This window comes from Rhynchophorus ferrugineus, unplaced genomic scaffold, assembly GCF_030347505.1.
Source record: "Rhynchophorus ferrugineus isolate W39M unplaced genomic scaffold, kcgeb_rfMv2 rfM1, whole genome shotgun sequence".
Lineage (NCBI taxonomy): Eukaryota > Metazoa > Arthropoda > Insecta > Coleoptera > Curculionidae > Rhynchophorus > Rhynchophorus ferrugineus.
Genome location: NW_027472580.1, coordinates 16,826,876 through 16,846,269, shown reverse-complemented (window position 1 = coordinate 16,846,269; position 19,394 = coordinate 16,826,876). Strand labels below are relative to the sequence as shown.

Here is a 19,394-nt window from a genome sequence, read left to right as displayed (position 1 = left end):
CCAATATATCTTCCAGCACGAAATACAATATATCTACAATAATCAATAGTTATTCCAACATTTTCCTTTTTCCAGCAACTTTTGTTGTCATAACACTATTTTTATTATCATCATGCTATGAGTGACCGTAGGGTATATTGGTCCCATTCTACAATATCCATGTCTCATCTAAATAAATAAATTGAAATAATAAGTCTTCCTTCATTTTATTATATGCTTTTAAAAATTTTATTCTTTTAAAAGCAATATCCGGAAGTTCCATTGACCTCTTCGATACTTTTGAGACTAACAGTTTCCTTTGAAATAATTGTATTAAATTATATTTGTATTGAAAAACTACTCACTGTTTTTATACATTTCATGTATTTAATATCTAATAGAGCTAACATTAAGCGGATCTTGATGATAGATAATGATGTTGACCCGTATCGTATGAGGACGGTTTTTTTCGATGAATTGAAGATCATACTTTTCATTTTTTGAGATATTTCAGTGACCGTTTCCATACTAATAATCTGTGCAGCTGCCACACGCTAAAAATATGTTTAATAAAATTCGCAGCAAAAAGTTTACTGGCAAGATTTTACAATCCATTATCTCATTCCTGATCTGTTGTCTGGCTTCGGAATTTTCAACCACCGTAATAATAAGCAGCGATTTGTAATTTATCAAAATATGGAAAGCATTAAAATAACTTTTTCCGACTTATATCACTATTGTTTTGAAGAATTTTGCATACGTTTGATAAGCGGACGACTTTGACAGGCTAGTTCGGTTACACGTTCGAACTCTTATCAGACAGCATTGTGTCTCTTTTTAACTAGAATAAAATGAGAAAGAAAATATTACTTGATTCTAAAACTAATTTACAAATTGCGGCAGGAAATACATTAAGCATCTTGATGACATAAAAATTTTGGTTAGACTATAGTTTAGTAAATATCCTTATATCCATAAACATCCACAATAATCTTTAAACCTAGGCGTGCAAAGTCTATTTCTAATTCAGTAATTTAATTAACAATATTATTGCTATATAGAGAGAGGAAATATATTAATTGTTTCCTTCTTAGGAGTACTCAGAAGAATGTCTTCAACACGTCCAACAACACCTCATGAGGCAAGAAGTTCCACTCACATTATTCGAGGTAAGTTTTCATGTACTTTGTTATGTTTTAATAGTAAAATCAGATACCGTTTAAGGTACTTGAACTTATGGAAAGGAAGAAAATCTAATTTTTTATATGAAAAACTTTCAAACAAATCTTTATTATCAGTTTTGTCTAGATTTCTAGATTTAACATATACGGATTGAATTTATCCTCGTACCCAAGTTACTTTCTAATCATGAATGACAATTCTAAATTTATAATTCCTGATATTTTTTAGTAATATTTTTGACAATACGAAAGGCAACAGCGATGATTTTTTTTATTTTTTTTATTACTCTTCGTGAATCAACAATCTGCCCTATTGGCAATAAGTATTTCTTCTGTCTATATTATATATACATGGCATGTAGAAAATCACTTCATTAAGCAATCTTCTGTATAAAATATTATCTTAATTAATTAGTCTTATTCTAAAGCTTACTCTAAAGTCTACATATGTCCAGTAATCAGATCGGGTGGTGTTAAACGTTTTAGTCTACGCACTTCACTATCACGTCGCATATTTAGCTGATTAGCGAGTACATTGGGATGCACTGACACTCTTTCGAAGTACTTCACACAAACGCGTTGAATTACACTCGTTATAGGTTCTAGAGGAATATCGCGTTGTATCACTTTATTTGAAATATAGTACGGAGCATCAACAATGGCACGCAACACCTTATTTTGGAACCGTTGAATGATTGATATATTAGATTTGCTAGCGGTACCCCATAGTTGAATTCCATATGTCCAAATGGGCTTGAGTATAGACTCATACAGCAATACCTGGTTATCTAATGATAACTTGGATTTGCGCCCAATGAGCCAATACATTTGATATGATTTTAGTCCCAGTTGTTTCCGTTTAGAGAGTATGGCTTCTTCCAGGTTAGGCGTCGATCTAAATGCATACCAAGATATTTAACATGCTCTGCTTGGGGGAGTTGACGATGATTGATATTCACTGGTGGACATGTTCTTCTACGCAGGGTAAACGTTATATGCTTGGATTTTGATTCATTGGCTTTAATGCGCCATGTCTTCAACCATAATTGTATTTGCTCCAGGTGGGTTTGTAAGTTTATTGATGCTGTGACTGGATCTTCATGGGATGCTAAGATTGCTATATCGTCTGTATATGTTGCCACAGTAGTTATTTTTGTGGTGGGTAGATCAGCCGTATACAGAAGATACAGTACTGGACCCAGTACACTACCTTGCGGAACTCCTGAATATATGGGATTTAATTCGGTATGTTCATCGCCTTGATTTACAATAAAATGTCTGTCAGTGAGATACGATTTTAGTAGCTGATAGTCCGGATGAGGGAGAAGTTTCTTTAGTTTAACCTGCAAGCCCGTATGCCATACTTTGTCAAAAGCCTGAGATATGTCTAGGAAAGCAGCCGAACAATATCTTTTGGCATAGGTCAGCGTTTATTTTGTTTACAAGTCTATGCACTTGTTCTATAGTCCCATGCTTATTGCGAAAGCCAAACTGATGTTCTGGAGCAGCGATGATGAGTTAAAATATACAGGTGGTGGGGGCGAAATGTTTTAATCAAGATTTTTATTTTTTGGAGAATGAATCTGCAAGTTAACAAGCTTTACTTGGCAGCGTGAAGTTGGGACCTAAAAATATTTAGCCGTGAACGTCCACTAAGTATATTGAACCAATAGACTTTTTAAACCATAATAACTACGCCCTGGGATAAGTTATTAGTTCAATAACATTTATTAATGACTCTTCCTAGATTCTATAGACTGATCTGCTATTTAATGTGACGTAAACTGTCTATACAACGTGACCTATTTTTCTTTACAAATGGGATTATATAATTAAGATATTTTTATTAACTTTTGCTTCAAGATTTTTGAAAGATTTTCATATTTAAAAATTATCATTTATGACGGATTATTGGTAATTTTAATACAAAATAAGGAATTATAACTAAAATAATATAATGTATATTGAGTATAATATGTAAAACTATCAACCTTTAATAAACTTTAATAATAAATAGTACTGTGATTCGCCATTCGAGAAATGTAATTGGTTATGAGTTATTATGAGACGGCGCGTTATCGTGCTGTGAAACCACTTTACCGTGTTTTCAAGCTCATTCTGGATGTTTTTTCCAAAACGTTTTTTGTTTTGCACATCAAAATCACTACTAAAATTTTAAAAACCAGGCCTTACATGTTTTTAAAGTTAGGACATGCTCAGCCTAAGTGGCCATCAGCAAACGATGACTTTCAGCGGCCTTTTTCTTTTAAATAATTAAGAAAAATTACGTTTTCAGGCACGAAAATTGACATTTTCGATGAGATATAAATCTATCACAGTATTACTTTCTTAAATTATAACATTGCATACTTAGCCTAGCGACATCTGTTAGAAAAGTCGGTAATGACTTTCCGGTACACCTGATATATATTTTCAGTCAATAACAGTTAAAAATTCTACGCTGTACGAGTCTTTAAAGACTAGCCAAACCCGATGAATATGAATAATTTTTAAAATCAAAAGTTTGTGGAAAAGGCAGTTCGGGGAAAATCTACAATACAAGCGATCAAGACTAATGCATTTTTTGACCGGCCAAAAATAGATTTGATGACTCATCCCCCACGTAGTCCTGATTTGGCACCCAGTGACTTGTGTGTTCATGTCCTCACGTTAAAAACTTAAACATATATTGAAATTAGTTATTAATTGAATAATCTTTAAGCGTGCCTCTTCGTAGATGGTATAGACCGATTTGCCATTTAATGTGACCTAAACTGTCTATACAACGTCACATATTTTTCTTTGCATGTGCAATTAAATAATTATGACCTTTTTATTAAACTTTGGCTTCAAGATTTTTGAAAGCACATATTTAAAGATTGATGACGATTGATGAATATGAACTTTAATACAAAATGAGAAATTATATTTAAAATAATATAATGTATATTGAATATAATATGTAAAACAGTCAACCTTTAATAAACTTAAAAAATCATGGACTAATAGACAGAGAGACGAATTTGGCATCGTCTAGCAACTAAATAATACTATAGTCCGCCATTCGAGGAATGTAAAGAAGAGGATTTGTTGTTAAGGCATTTGATTGAGTTTTAACCAGAGTTTGTTAGTTTTTGAAGTAAATATATTAAACAAAATTCAATAAAAACATAAACAATGGAACACTTTTATTTTCCATAAATTTAATAAGATCTGTTAGTTTTTTTTGTTTTCTTATATTGGAAAACAAACCTGTCGTATTTCCCTTAAATACTATTAACTTGTTTAATCCAATATATCGTGCATCTTATCATTATTGATACTATTTAAAGAGTTTAATGTAGGAGGACCCATCGACCCTTTCTTAGTGTCTAGTGTAATAATGTTTATGTATTAACACTACTATATTTTTATTTTAAATGCACCTCAATACACTACACTATACAAGATTAAATGGTTTTATTCTTTTGGTCTTGTAGTGTTATCCAAGAGTTCTATTATTTCGATATTGACATATACACATTTCCTTATTTTAACTGTAACAATAAAACAGTGAACACGTCATATAAATTTATGACGTCGCAATGTTGCCGCGTTCAACTTTTGATTTATTTTAGCTTCTCCTATGATTTTCGGTTTAGTATAGAACAACATTCTAATCTAAATAAAATAATAAACAAAAATGTTTTAAAATATAATTTATCATAATATTATACTACATTTAATGCGTTTATTAACAAAGAATCTAAACTACAATTAATTATACAACTACCTATATACTAGTAGGTTATTTTATTTACATTTAACATTTACATTCTCCAATCCATCTATGATATCCCTTGGAGGCCTTAGCCTTTTAGTTTACAATTATATATCCAAGTAATGTATTTTACTTTCATTATAGAGCATATATACTCTTTTATGTTTAGTTCTACCGTAGACAGAAAAAACCTAATACCAACACACCAGTTTGGGTTTATTTACAAGCCTTCAACAATCGACCAGGTCCACAGAATAACAGTTGTTACAGAAAAAGCCTACGAAAGTAAAAAAGTATGCTCACCTATATTCATAGATGTAGCACAAGCCTGCGACAAAGTTTGGCATGAAACTCTTGTTCATAGGCTACAGAAAGTGTTACCTAAACAATACACCGAACTACTAAAATCGTACATTACAGCATTAGGCCTCTTTTTTTTCCTAACAGTGCATGAAGGGATATATATATATATATATATATATATATATATATATATATATATATATATATATAGATAGATATATATATATAGCATATCCTACGCAAAACGCCAAAGTAACGTTTACTAGTTTATAACTAGCGTTGGGAACTATCGACTGAAAACAATCCATAGTCGTAAAACAGTCGAAAAAGTCGATAGTCAAAAAATTAGCGAATTAAATGCAAGGTTTCGAAAATTCAAGGGAATTCGATTATTTTATTCAATTCGTAATGTCAGACGAAGATATACGAAATATTTCGTGTATACATTGTGAGAGAGGAAAGGACGGATATAATATAAAGGTAATATAAACGAGACGAAGATACACATATTTCTTCACATACTAACTTTAAAAAAGAAAAGGAAAAAAAACTGAATACTATTAACATGCAATTAATAATTCCATTTTAAACTAAGTACAGTTACTTTTAAATTTGAGTGTTCTGTAGATCTGTAAAAAGGAATGGATTTTTTCTATGGAATGGAATAATACCCCACAAATGTTTTATCGTATTTTAATATGTTAATTGCTATTTTCAAATAATATACTATAATAAATAACGATATAAAAGATAGAATAACCGTAAATATTGCCATATTAATATACAATATATTATTATTTACAAGCAAACTATCAAAAAAAAATCATAATAAATCTATATATGTTACATATAAATCTATGTGAGCATAAATTGGGTACATTTTTGTCAAAGTCGGGGCTAGGACGACAGAGCCAGAATGTTAAAAATCGTCGAATGAAACTAGTAGAACCACAAATAGTAACTAAACGTACAGGACTGAAGCAGTTGATAGTAAATAGTAACAAAATCAGTCAGACCGAAAATAACGACTGATACTGAGTCGATAATAAAAAGTAGTCAATTACTAAACAGTCTATAGTCGATTTCAGTCGATAGTTCCCAACACTATTTATAATCTGTTATGTTTCATATAACTAATATTTTGAGGAATTTTGTAAATATTTGACAACTATTTGAATTTTATAAAATGACCATGAATATATTGTCTGGTACTAAAGCGAATTTACAAAATGCAATTGGTAATACATTAAACACCTTGATGACGTGATTTCACTGCTATTTTGGATAGACTAAATTCGATCATGTACGGTATACTGTTTTTGCCAAGGAAATCTTAATACCGGAAAGTTAATCAATAGGAGGAAATATTTATCACAAACAAAAAAGAAGATGATTAATTCATGTCGGGGAGCTGGGAATTCGGCGCATTATCGATCATTCGGCAGAATTAACCTGATTTCGATTTGATTCTCGAAGCGTGAGAGGAATATTAAAACCAGAGAAAAATAGATGTGAATCGGGAGAAATGTGGCATCCACCGGATGAAATGACGCCGTCCTAATGAGAATTTTTTTATTGAGACGTATTATGCGTCAAAAATGTTCGGCGGCGAATTTTCGTTCGCTTTTTATTTTTTTTCCGTGAGAGTATGGTATTCATTCACGTGGTGATTTTATATTTTTTAACAACGCTAATGGTCTATCACTCCTTTCTCCTAGTACATCCTAAGTTGATGCACTTTAATTTAAAAAACCAAACATGGACTAAAATTATATGTTCCGAAAAAAGAAGAAATAGTAGTGTAGTGTGTCTATTCTCTCTTTTTCCATGTATATATTCCGTCTATTTATTCCTGACTCTCTTTCAGTATTCGACCGGAGTTGTTTTTCCTGTCTTCTGAACTATTTATCTGTGATACCCTCGCATCAGGTTCGCTTAAGCTATCCTCTAATTTTTCTCCTCTCCACCTTACCATTTTACTGTCGGTGTCCCTACCAACTGCTCCTTCCAATAAAACGGCCATCCATGTCATCAAAATGTATGAAGTCACAATGTCGTGATATTAGATCATATTTAAGTTTTGGTTTATTTTAACTCTGATACAACGAAATACTAATGTAAATAAAATCATGTAACAAAAATTATAAAATATAATTTATTATAACATTATGGTATATCTAATTTATATTATTACGGACGATTAACTGTAGTTTAAGTTAATTAAACAGTTACTACAATTTGTAAGTTAGAGTTGTTCATATATACATTGAATTATTTTCCACGCTACCTTTGAGCTAAAGTTTTAGTCGCGTTCTCTTATATAGTGTTATCCTCTGAAGGCCTACCTAATTAATAATTGTAAATCAAAATAATGTATTTTATTTTCATTAGAGATCATATTTACCTTTCTACATTTAGTTCTTGTTTCCTTAGGTTCTGTGGTTCCATGTCAAGTCATCTTTTGTTTTATTGTTTTTCTCCTTAGTTTCTTCTGTTACTGCTGATATCAATTTCCTTCGTAAAATTAAATTTTATTATTGCTTTCTCCCTAATATAATAAATTAAAACATATCTATGCACACAAATCTTTCACATACTATAACATGATTTTCTACATTTATTATCTACATTCACATTTATCTCTCTCTCTATTCGCAATTGTCAGCACTAAAACAACAACAAAATTTTTACTCTTCCACTGTTCACAACTTTCACGATCACAGTTACTGTTCAAGTAATTTACCAAGCTATTAATTTCTAATCTATCGAACATTGTTCACCGTACCACCATTTGTCAATGTCTTATGCTGCCTGTCTTTCTTACGAAGTTTATTCAAACCAAAGGTGTTATTGTAGACAATGCTTCTTTATGGACCGTATCTTTTTTCAGGCATATCTTCAATAAATTATTAAAAAATACTATGACTAACAAAACCTAATTAAACGTTATTATAACTCATGCTATTTTCCATCAACTTTTGTTTGTCTTTACACTCTTTGTTAGCATTTTGTTAAGAATTGTCCTATTGAAATGGCCATATCTTGTCTAGATATATAAATTGAGTTGATAAATCTTCATTAATTTTATTATGAGCTTTTAAAATGGTATTCTTTTAAAAGCAACGTCTTAAACTTTCATTAGACCTCTGCATGTACATCTTTCTTCGGTCGTCTATTTCTATCGTAACTATATTTCAGTGTCATTTGAAGCAGTGATATGGTCTTGCTTTATGTTATTTTTTTCTAGAAAAAGTATTATTTTCTAATGGAAACTTTTTATTAATCAATAACAAATATAATCATTAGCCACATAGTCCAGATTTGGTAGCCAACGACATTTTAATGATAATAAAAATTAATTACGTTGCCAGCGATTTTCTAGACCATTGTCAGTTTCGTGATAATCTGGAATATAGGCTACCCGTAAATTCCCATATTTTATGACTACGGCGAAACCAGCAATACAGGTGTTGCAGTGGAATTTAATCAGCTGCAACTGGTTAGAGAGCTAAGTATTTAGTTATAACCACTAGAGTTTTGATAATAATGTTTTCTTTTATTTCGGGGTGAGTAGCCAAAGAGTGTTGTATTGGGCGATTGTAATTTGGATGTATATGCGAGAATATAAGAAGCGCACATGGTATTTGTGAGATAAAAAGCAAAATATGACGAAAATGACCTTTTGAGATGTTTTAATGAATAATAAGGATTGAGGTTACCTTTATATCCATATTATTCTATTGGCTGTTACATTTTAAACACGGTATATTATGGCTTCATTAAAGAACTATTGTTAGAAATATTGGACATTAAAGCCAATCTTGTGCAAGGGTTACTATTTATATTTTAAGCCTTGGAAATACTAAGACTTGTTAGACCCCCATCCTTAACCATAACCCGATCTCCATAACCCCTTGTCATATGAGTATAACTTTTTTGCAGTGACTTGAAAAAAAATTGTCTTAGTTATAAAATGGAATTAAGTCGTATACATTCTCGTGCTATGATTTTTTACGACTTTCGATATAGATTATCAAGATAGAAGTGCATCTATCAACTTGCTATGACTTCTGGCGATGAAGCCCCATCCTTGCAACTGAGAAACGTTGATATAACAAATTTAATTGTGATCACAGTTGACTTCGAAACTAAAGTGCTGAAGGTCGTCCGAAATCAGTTGTTATTAATATTACAAGATCGTTATGTAATGCGTTATGGATTCTAGAACTTTAGCAAACTGTATATCACTTCATTAACCATCGAGTGCTCTGCAAATGTGCCTACCGTGAAAGAGCATGTATCCTAAAGATTTTGAGAGAAACAAAAACACTCAAGAAAGGAAAAGCACAAACAACGTGCTCCGCACAAAGGACCTTTCAGCTTTTCAGTACATTCTGACCCAGCAACTACTTTGCTCCAACTCCAATATCATAACCGAGAAATGGTTTAACCATGTAATTAATTACAATCTAAAAGCAAGAACCTGTTCGATGGTAAAACTATATAATGCACAACAGAATAATGCAAAATACTTGGGCCTTTAATTGAATCATAATAGGTTAATTGAAAAGTCCCTTGCTTAACACATAGATAGTGCTAGACATACTAGAATTAAATCCATATGTTGTTTAGCTAGTCCTAATCCCCAAAAGATGCGTGTATAAATTTGACAGCTGTCGGATCATTAGTTTGTCGATTATACCATTTTGAGTGAAGCAACTTTTGTTATTGTGAAAAAAAATGGATAAAATCAATCGCGTGTTGATAATATATTGCTTTTTGTAGAAAAAAAAACAATTGAAGCAAAAAACATTTAAGAAATCCACAAAATGATTTTGAATGAACAGACACTCTAAGGATATCAACTGAACGTGTACATCATATCATGTACGAATATTTGAGTGTGAGGAAGCTCTGTGTAAAGTGGGTGCCGCGCGAACTCACTTTAAACCAGAAACAACGACGAGTTGATGGTTCGAAGCAGTGTTTGAAGATGATCAAGCGTAATAAACCCGAGTTTTTGCGTCCATATGTCACAATAAATAAAACATGGTTTCATCATTTCACTCCGAAGTCCAATAGACAGTCATCCGAGTGGACTGCACATGATGAAACCGCTCCAAAGCATGGGACAACGCAACAGTCGACTGGCAAGGTTATGACGTCTGTATTTTGGGATGCGCATGGAATAATTTTCATTGATTACCTTGAAAAAGGAAGGACCATCAACTGCGACAGCGTTATTGAACCGTTTGAAGGACGAAATCGATGGCAAAAATCCATGAATTGGTCTTCGAATTGCTTTCTTATCCACCGTATTCTCCAGATCTGCCCCCCAGCGACTATTTCCTGTTCTCAAAAGAATGCTCGCTGGGAAGAAAATTTCGTCGAATGAAGAGGTGATCGCCAAAACTGAGGCCTATTTTGAAGCAAACGACAAATCGTACTACAAATATGTTATCGAAAAGTTGGAGGGTCTCTATAATCAGAGTATCACCCTTGAAGGGAATTATGTTGTATAAAAAAAACTAATTTTTGCAAAAAATGTGTTTTACTCTGGTAAGCCGCGGACTTTTCCATTGACCTGTTATTTAAACTTAAAAATATGGTAATAAAAGATACTATTGTATAATTAGTTTATTAATTAAATTAAAAATATCACTAATTCTTCAAGACAATGATATATGGCCCCAAATCTCCCGTCGAATTTATCGTCTCGATGATTTTTTCTCACTATGTAAAATTCTGTTATATAGCACCTTTTTTTTTCCTTTCTCGCGCCGAGATCTTAATATTAAGCCATTAATCGATAGCTGGAAATATTTATGACAAACAAAAAAGGAGGATGATTAATTCATATCGAGAGGAGGGAGCACGGAGTCTTATCGATCATTCGGCGGAATTAACCAGGTTTAGCTTTGATTCTTGGAACGAGAGAGGGATATTAGAATGGGAGAAGAAGGAAAAAGTTGTTAAGATGAGGGACAGGAATAAAGCTCCTTAATATACTGACGCTTTTACGGTGTCGCATTTCATCTACAGGATGGATATACCGTGAATGGTGATTGTTTTACTCCCGTTAACGAACAGCTGTAACTCTTGTAACACGTAACAATAATGGATCATTTTAAGGAATATATAGTTATAGGTTATGAAATATGAATTGGTTTAATACAACACAACTTTTATTTTACGCGCGAAGAGATATAACAAGACAATCAATCTACAATCACACCTAAATCAAATACAAATGTGGCAGAAAACAAGGCGTATTAAAGTCAACGTAACAAAATCTAGTCACATGACATTTACGCTCTTTAAAAGAACTCGTTCACCAGTCTATATCAATAATTATCAACTTCCGTGAGCAGAGGATGCTCAATATCTTAGTATCCTCTGCTATCGACGCCTAACGTAGAAGAAGCACATGCTCGCCAAATGGAAACCACCTGGACTTAAGCTGTACCAAATGTATTGACTTATCTGGTGCAAATCCAAATTATCATTAGATAAGAAAATATTACTGTATAAATCTATACTCCAGCCTATTTGATCATATGGAATCCAACTATGGGGAACCGCTAGCAACTCTAATATATCCATTATTCACGGTTCCAAAATAAAGTGCTGCGAGCTATTGTTATCACCTGGCGATGCCAACCGATCGACCTCAAAGCCAAATCGTTTTGCTCTATGTTTAGTACGATTAAAGTGACGTGGTGTATTACGAACTGTTGAAACCTGGTGAAACAGTTAATAGTGATAATTAAGCATGCCATACATTTCGATCATCGAATGACGTCCATAATGGTCCTGTAGACACGATAAAATGATTTTACAGCGATGAAAACACTTGGATGGGACATATCATCGTACTCTCCAGACCTTGCCCCATGTGACTATCAACGTTTCGCATCAATGGGGCAAGCAATTGTAAAGCAGCACTTCACCAATTTCAAAGAAGTTAGAAAATGGCTCGATGAATGCTATTGCTTTTTTTGTTCTGGCCTAAAACCAATCGGTGGAATACATGACGCATACCAGGTCACGGAGACTTGCCCTGGAGTGACAAATTGGACCGGGTTGTGGAACTGGTCGCATCTGGGCTTACAAATACACTAAACCGAAACCGCCTCACAGTTGACCCCTGTAGATCGCGGTCTCTATTGATTTGCGAATTTGAGTGGACAAAACTTGAAGTAGACATTAGGTATGTAGAGGAGTACGGGCCGAATTAACATCTTGTAAAATAAGCATTTGATAGTGATGGGAAGTCTGCTAGAAGGGCAAATCAGAGAAGATAGATTTGCTACCCCTAAAGCTCTCTGGATTGCCAACCAAACCTTCGGTCGAAGTAGAGACCTAGTTTCGTGACGTTATCCAGCCATGGAATTGTAGCGATGTCAAACTTCAGTTGCGAGACGCACAGTGCGTAACGTTTCTTAGGGAAGAATTGATTTGCAACCTCCAGAATTTGAACCATTTGATCGCATGATCGAGCTGCTTCTGTAAACGTTCATGAATTGTAACTTCGAATATGGCGGCCATGAAGAAAGCAGTGTCGTCACCGTAAAACGCGATGTCAATGTACTCTTTTCTCGCCAGATCTGAAATAAAGAGGTTAAATAAGGCTGGAGCCAGAAGGAAACCTTGAGGTACACCAGCACCGATTTGTTTTCGACTGGAAAGTGTTTTCCTGATCTTGATCTGGAAAGACCTGTCCGATAGGTAGGACTTGATGGGCGGATGAGTGGTAAGCGCGAAAGCCGAATTGTTCATCAGGAATGATATTGTTTTCCTTTGTGAAAAAGTTTAGAGCGTAGAGTATTGCTCTCCCGGCAAGTTTCGAAATGGTACTGAGAAAGCTGATGGGACTGTAGTCAGATGGAGTTGATTTTTCTCCTTTTTTGGGAATAACCGCTATATATGCGTATTTCCAAGACACCGGGAAATGTTGCAGCCTCGTAATAGAGTTAATGATGTTTGCCAGTTCCGCGAGCTGCTTATGCGGGAGCTTTTTTAATTGGGTAAACGTTATTCCGTCGAAACCTGGAGATTTTTTGGTTTGAAGTTTGCCGATCATAGTCTCTAGGGATTTTGGAGATGCGAAATAGTTGAGAAGAAAGGCTGGGTTAACTCTTTTGATGGAGTTGGATTCTTTGATGACAGTGTCGTCAGTGACTTCGAAATTTCTTGTAACCGCTGACTTCAGTCGGGGAAGACATTGTGCGTCTTCCCGACGTGGCATTTGGAGACACGCCAGAAATAAGGGTCCAGTCTTTGGTCCACGAGAAATGAATTCCATTTCATCGCTCGCCAATTCAATACGGCCTCCCTTACCCCCTTGTATGTTCTGTTTGTCTCTCTTTTATCTGCAGCATCAAGCTTGAATCGAACTCTTCTGCCTAGACCATTTGACCAACCTAGAATCTTGAATATGATTTACATCTTGAAGAATAAAGAAATCGACTCTTGCTACACCTTGACAAGTTGAACTGGGGTGATGGGTTCGTTCATCTCTTAGGGCAAGACCGTAACCCAAATCTGCACTTAGAGCTATGATCGCATTACCTGCGGAGTTCACTCTGGAGCACCCCCGAATGGGGTGAATGCTTTTGCTTATAGGACACTTATTTTGGAATGGGATTCATAAATTGTCTGAAAAATAGGAAAGATATGATTGACAGAATGAAATAGCTAATACCTTGTATAAATATTTTTTTCCATTTTCTTCAAAATTATGTAGTTTTTTACGTAGGCTTTCTGGCGCACCTAGTATAGTCTTTTAGCTTAAAATACGTATAACTCAATAACCTACTTGACATAATAATAACTGTAAAATAAAGTATATTATTACATTATTTTCTAGAACTGACAGTAAAAATTGTTGCGGTTTTTAGTCGAGTCTGATCGAGACGAACCGATCATTACCGAAGGGTAAGCCAACTAAATCCGTCAAGGAATTACGATGATTTTTAATGTATGCTGTATATTCTTATCCCTGCAGCGAATCTACAAAAGAAAAAGCTTTATTGGTACCTGGCTATTAATTCCAAGACGACGGATATTACCAATTACGCCAAGTGATGAACGGCCGAATCAATACCGGGAGACGGGGTGGGCAAAAAAAATTGATTATTTATTCATGCCGGATATGGAGAATCTTGCACGTTGCCGATAATTTACGCGGACTAGTCTTTTTTTCCGTATTCGGAATATTAATGAAGGTGCGAAAGAGACGTGAGAGAATGAAGAAAGCCCCTCGTTTTACGTATAGGATAAACTGTATGGGCTCGCTTTAATTAATAGGATTATAGAATTTAGAACGTTCAGGAGCTAGCTGTAATGAAACGCTCGTTGTAATAAAGTAATCCGATGCGAAATCTAAACAGTTTCGGTCCTAATATTCCTGCTTATGTGTTTAAAGGGTTAGCAAAATTGGATATACCTCAGCAAGAAACAGAACCATTACGGACCTTTCATTCAGGTTAACCTGCGAATAATTATTCATTTTCGTCTCATTAGGTCCATATTTATAAACCGAATGGAATATTAGAGCTTAATGTAATTTATTTCGCATTACACAATAGACTATACATTATACTATGTTGTTCAGTAAGTTTTGTCCATGTGTTAAATCACAATTTTGTGTTTTAAATAATGAAATAAAAATTATTTCAAAATATAATTTATTTTAACATCATAGTACATATATTATCGAGGGACTTAAGCCAGAGTTAATAGAACAGCCAGAATAGTTCGTAGATTAGAGTTTTCTAATTATATTTAGATTGAACTCTTTTCTAAAGCACCTATAAGGATACTACCTTACTTATAATTGTACAACCAAGTAATGTATTTTATTTTCATTTGAGAACATATTTACATTTGTATGTTCAATTCTTCTTTCCTTCGTTGTTGCTTTGTCTTGTCAAATCATTATGATCTCACTGTAATTCTTCTTAGCTTATTCTATTACTACCTGTGCACCATAATCAATGCTTTTGCTATATCTATAAAAGAGTTTGTACTCATTCTCTCCTGGTACATTTTAACCAAATGCTAATATATATTCTGAGCAATTACTTGGTATTGTCATCACTGAATCATAATTCCACATTCAAAAATGAAACTTTCTTTCACTCACTGTCACATTCTGAGCCACTATTCAAGCCAATAACTTAGCTGTTAATTTCCACTCTAATACTAGTCACAATTCCAACATTTCTCAATTTCTTCTTATGTATGGAAATGGAGTTCTTCCAATCCGAAGTGTGTTATTGTAATCAACCCTTTCCACATATCCAAACAGTTATTTCTTGTATAATTTTCTCGACCTGTATCAACTATTTTAGTTATTCTTTGCCACATTCCATAACAAATCGATTTCACTGAATATACAGTAAGAAGGCGGAAAACATTATCCTCTGTGGCCATATCACTCAGACATCAAATCTACTGTTTATTTTTTTCAGGCCTATTACTATTAAAGTAAATTACATAAAACACAATAGATCAGTTCATTTATATTTACCAAGTAACAATTTTAATAAGGTATCTTCAAAATATATGTTTTTCAAGTCGTTCCTTAATTATAACCTTTGCTGATCACTTGTTCTTGATCTTTTTGTTGGATTCTTGTTTTTAGCATGAAGAAGAATATATCGGCAATAAATTATTAATCAATATTATTATTCACAAAACTTAATCAAATGTTACTGTAACTTTTACCTTTCCATCAACTTTTGTTGTCTTTACATTTACATTACTTACTTTTTTATTAGCGTCTTGCCTAGGGTGGCCTAATGTTCCATTTTGAAATACCTATGTCTGTACACGAATTGAAATAACAAATCTCTTTTAACTTTATTTCATACCTTTAAAAATGATATTATTTTAAAAGCACTGCATGGAAGTTACATTGGACCTTCTTCTTCATCGTTTCTCTTTATACGATTTAAATGCTGTTATGTTTCCTAATGTTTCCTATATGTTTCAATGTTTCCTACCAGTGTTTCAAGTAATGACTTATATCTTTTAAAGAGCTGTATATCCGTAAGTTTTCAACACTTATCTCTGAAATAATTGTGTTAAATTAAAGTATGTAGATACTTTCTTTTCGGTGTATCCCAAATTATTTTGTTTTTCTTTTTTTGATAGATTTTAGTCACAGTATCGATATTAATATTCACTACAGCTGTAACACAATAAAAATATCTCCACTAAAACCCCAGTGGCTTAATATTTAATAGTATCAATGCTTACCTCTCTAAGGCATTTTATTTGTAAAAACGGGCCCCCATTACCTCGTTTCTGTTCGAAGTTGATTACAGACGTAATCTGTTTCTAATTGGCTTTTTATTTGGCTTCGGCATTTTCAACCAGTGTAATCATAAATACTAAGCAGCGATTTGAAATGTATCAAAACAACCAAAGCGCCAAGACAACGTTTACCAATTATAACCTCTTATTATCTCTAATGTTTTAAAGATTTTTTTAAAGACATTTGGCAACCCAACGACTTTTGCAAACTGATTCAATTACATGTTCGAATCAGACAGCATTGTATCTCTTTTTAACTAAAATAAAATGAGAAGGAAAATATTGTCTGCTAATACAACGAATTTACAAATTGCAATAGGCAATACATTATACATCTTGATAACATGAGTTCGCTGCTATTTTGAATAGACTATAACTGTTGCATTCGATAGTTTTAACATTTCTCATTTTAATATTATGTTTAATTTTGAAAAATTTACTGCCGAAGTCCATCAAACACTTTTAGAGACCACTCTATAGTACTGTTTCTGAACATAACTGTAATAAAGAATCACAAACATATTGACTTATAATAATATGGAATAGAGAGATTCTAAAAATAACATTCATTTTTAAACTAGAAATATGATTATTATAGTAAGGTTTCCATAAAGGACATAAAAGCACAAATTTTAATATAATTTATCAGAAGCGTTACGAAACATTGACATCGCTTAACGTTTCCTAAGCATTATTTCGCATGTAATAATTGTACAGTTGGGGACTGTGGTAATAGTAGGATCCAGATCAAGTGTCCCATAATTTTTATTAGATAAAAATTGTATTGATGGAAAACTTACTGACAAATTTTATGATAATTTTAAGATGACAAACTGACAGCAAAATTTGTTTTACAGGTCAACAAAAAGGTTAATTTTACATATCTAGTAGTACCTACAACAGAAAAAAGTTTATATTATATACATTTGATGACGGATCATTTCCTTAAACTTTAGCTGCTCTGTGGAAATGTTTGGCTAAGTAAAATGCTTATGTTCTAATATTGAAGTTAATTTTAATAATGGCCCTGCAAATTTATAATAGCAATTACAATACTTTATTAAGTACTTTTACAATTTAGATATGCTTTAACCTAATGAATTCCCTTAAGCATCTAATTATCTTTACGAATCAACATTAATTCCTAAGCTATATCTCTACATAGTTTCTTTTTCTTTGCTAGATTTCAGTGACAACACATCAGTTATATATCAGGCTGCAAAAATATAATAAAATGTCATTGTTCTACAAAACATCATATATAGAAGAAACCAAATATCTGATCTAATAATATTAGTTTTTGTAATCAAGCCATTGCTTAGCTCAACATTTTTGAAAGCTTCAGTAGTGTTAAATGCCAATTTTCTTCCGTCTATTTGACATTCAAATCTTATAGAAATGAATGTTGACTTCAAACACACTTGCAAACCTAAACCCATCACATTATATTAATTATAATTTTCCATATTATTTAGTAACTGAAACAAAAATAAAATTATTAGGTTTTCATATACACAATAGGCAAAGCAAGTGCGGCCTAAATTTTATCTACAGTATTATTTAATACAATGTTGCTTTAATGAGACATATTAGACATAATTAAAGATTGTGAAGATTGCTTTGAAATGAAAGTATGCAACTGGTTTAAGGTTTTAACTCATGTATTATTATTTTGAGGAACTGCACACCGTGAATACGCCTTAGGTTGCATAATTTTGACATCATATCATTAAAATAATGTATCAATAACACCATATAAACGATTGCGTACGACCAAAACATCTACGTCAGACACAACTTGTAGCGTTTTAGCGCAAATTTAAAATTACATTTTTTCAAATATCAATTTTTCTTTTAAATATTTTTGGAGATACACAAATATGTCGAATTGTAAAGAAATAGTTTTTAAAGATGCATCAAAGTCATCAGATATCAATGCCAAGCAAAGGTCTGGAGAACTAAACAAATTTAGACCCTGAATTGACGACTTATTGGGCGAAAACCCAGCTAAAACTGTCAAGGAGCTTTCAGTCAGCTTAGTTGTAGATGAAACAACTATTTCCATATGTTTACATACGATGAGAAAGTTACAAAATTTCCTCATCCACCGTATTCTCCAGATCTGGCCCCCAGCGACTATTTCCTGTTCTCAGATCTCAAAAGAATGCTCGCTGGGAAGAAATTTTCGTCGAATGAAAAAGTGATCGCCGAAACTGAGACCTATTTTGAAGCAAAGGACAAATCGTACTACAAAAATGGTATCGAAAAGTTAGAGGGTTGCTATAATCAATGTATCACCCTTGAAGGGAATTATGTTTAATAAAAGAAACTAATTTTGCCAAAAAAATTTATTTTACTATGATAGACCGGGGACTTTTCAATTGACCTGTTATAGCGCCTCTTAATTTCGATTTTTTTCTGTGTATGTGTTAAGTGTAAGTCTGTAATATATTTTTTTTATTAATCTCATTGAACGTCACCAATCTGCCCGTGGGCAATAAGTATTATTATATGATTTCAGTTATATAATATAACTATTCTGACATGTAGAAGATCACTTCAGTAAGTGATCTACTGTACAACTTATAATCTAAATCTTATTCTAGATACTATTTTAACTTATTTTAAAGTATATCCTAACTTATTCTAAAAACTATTCTAGCTTATTCTAGAGATTATTAAATCTCACTCTATGTGTCTATTAATCAGTTCGTATGGTAGTTTGCGTTTGGGCCTACGCACCTCACTGTCATCGCGCACATTTAAGTGTTTGGCAAGTGCATTGGGATGCACTAATAGTCTTTCAGAGTACCTCACACTAACATTCGGAATCACACTCATTATGGGTT

General features: G+C 33.0%; 1 protein-coding gene across 3 annotated transcripts in view; it reads left to right on the top strand.

Annotated features, from left to right (window-relative positions):
• The window catches only part of Gprk1 (G protein-coupled receptor kinase 1), a 270,383-nt gene that overhangs the window by 193,566 nt on the left and 57,423 nt on the right, over positions 1–19,394 (top strand). For all 3 annotated transcript variants that reach the window (XM_076402702.1, XM_076402691.1, XM_076402710.1), the window contains one exon: positions 1,074–1,148. In XM_076402702.1, the coding sequence (XP_076258817.1) occupies positions 1,074–1,148 (75 nt within the window). The remainder of the gene's footprint in view (positions 1–1,073; positions 1,149–19,394) is intronic.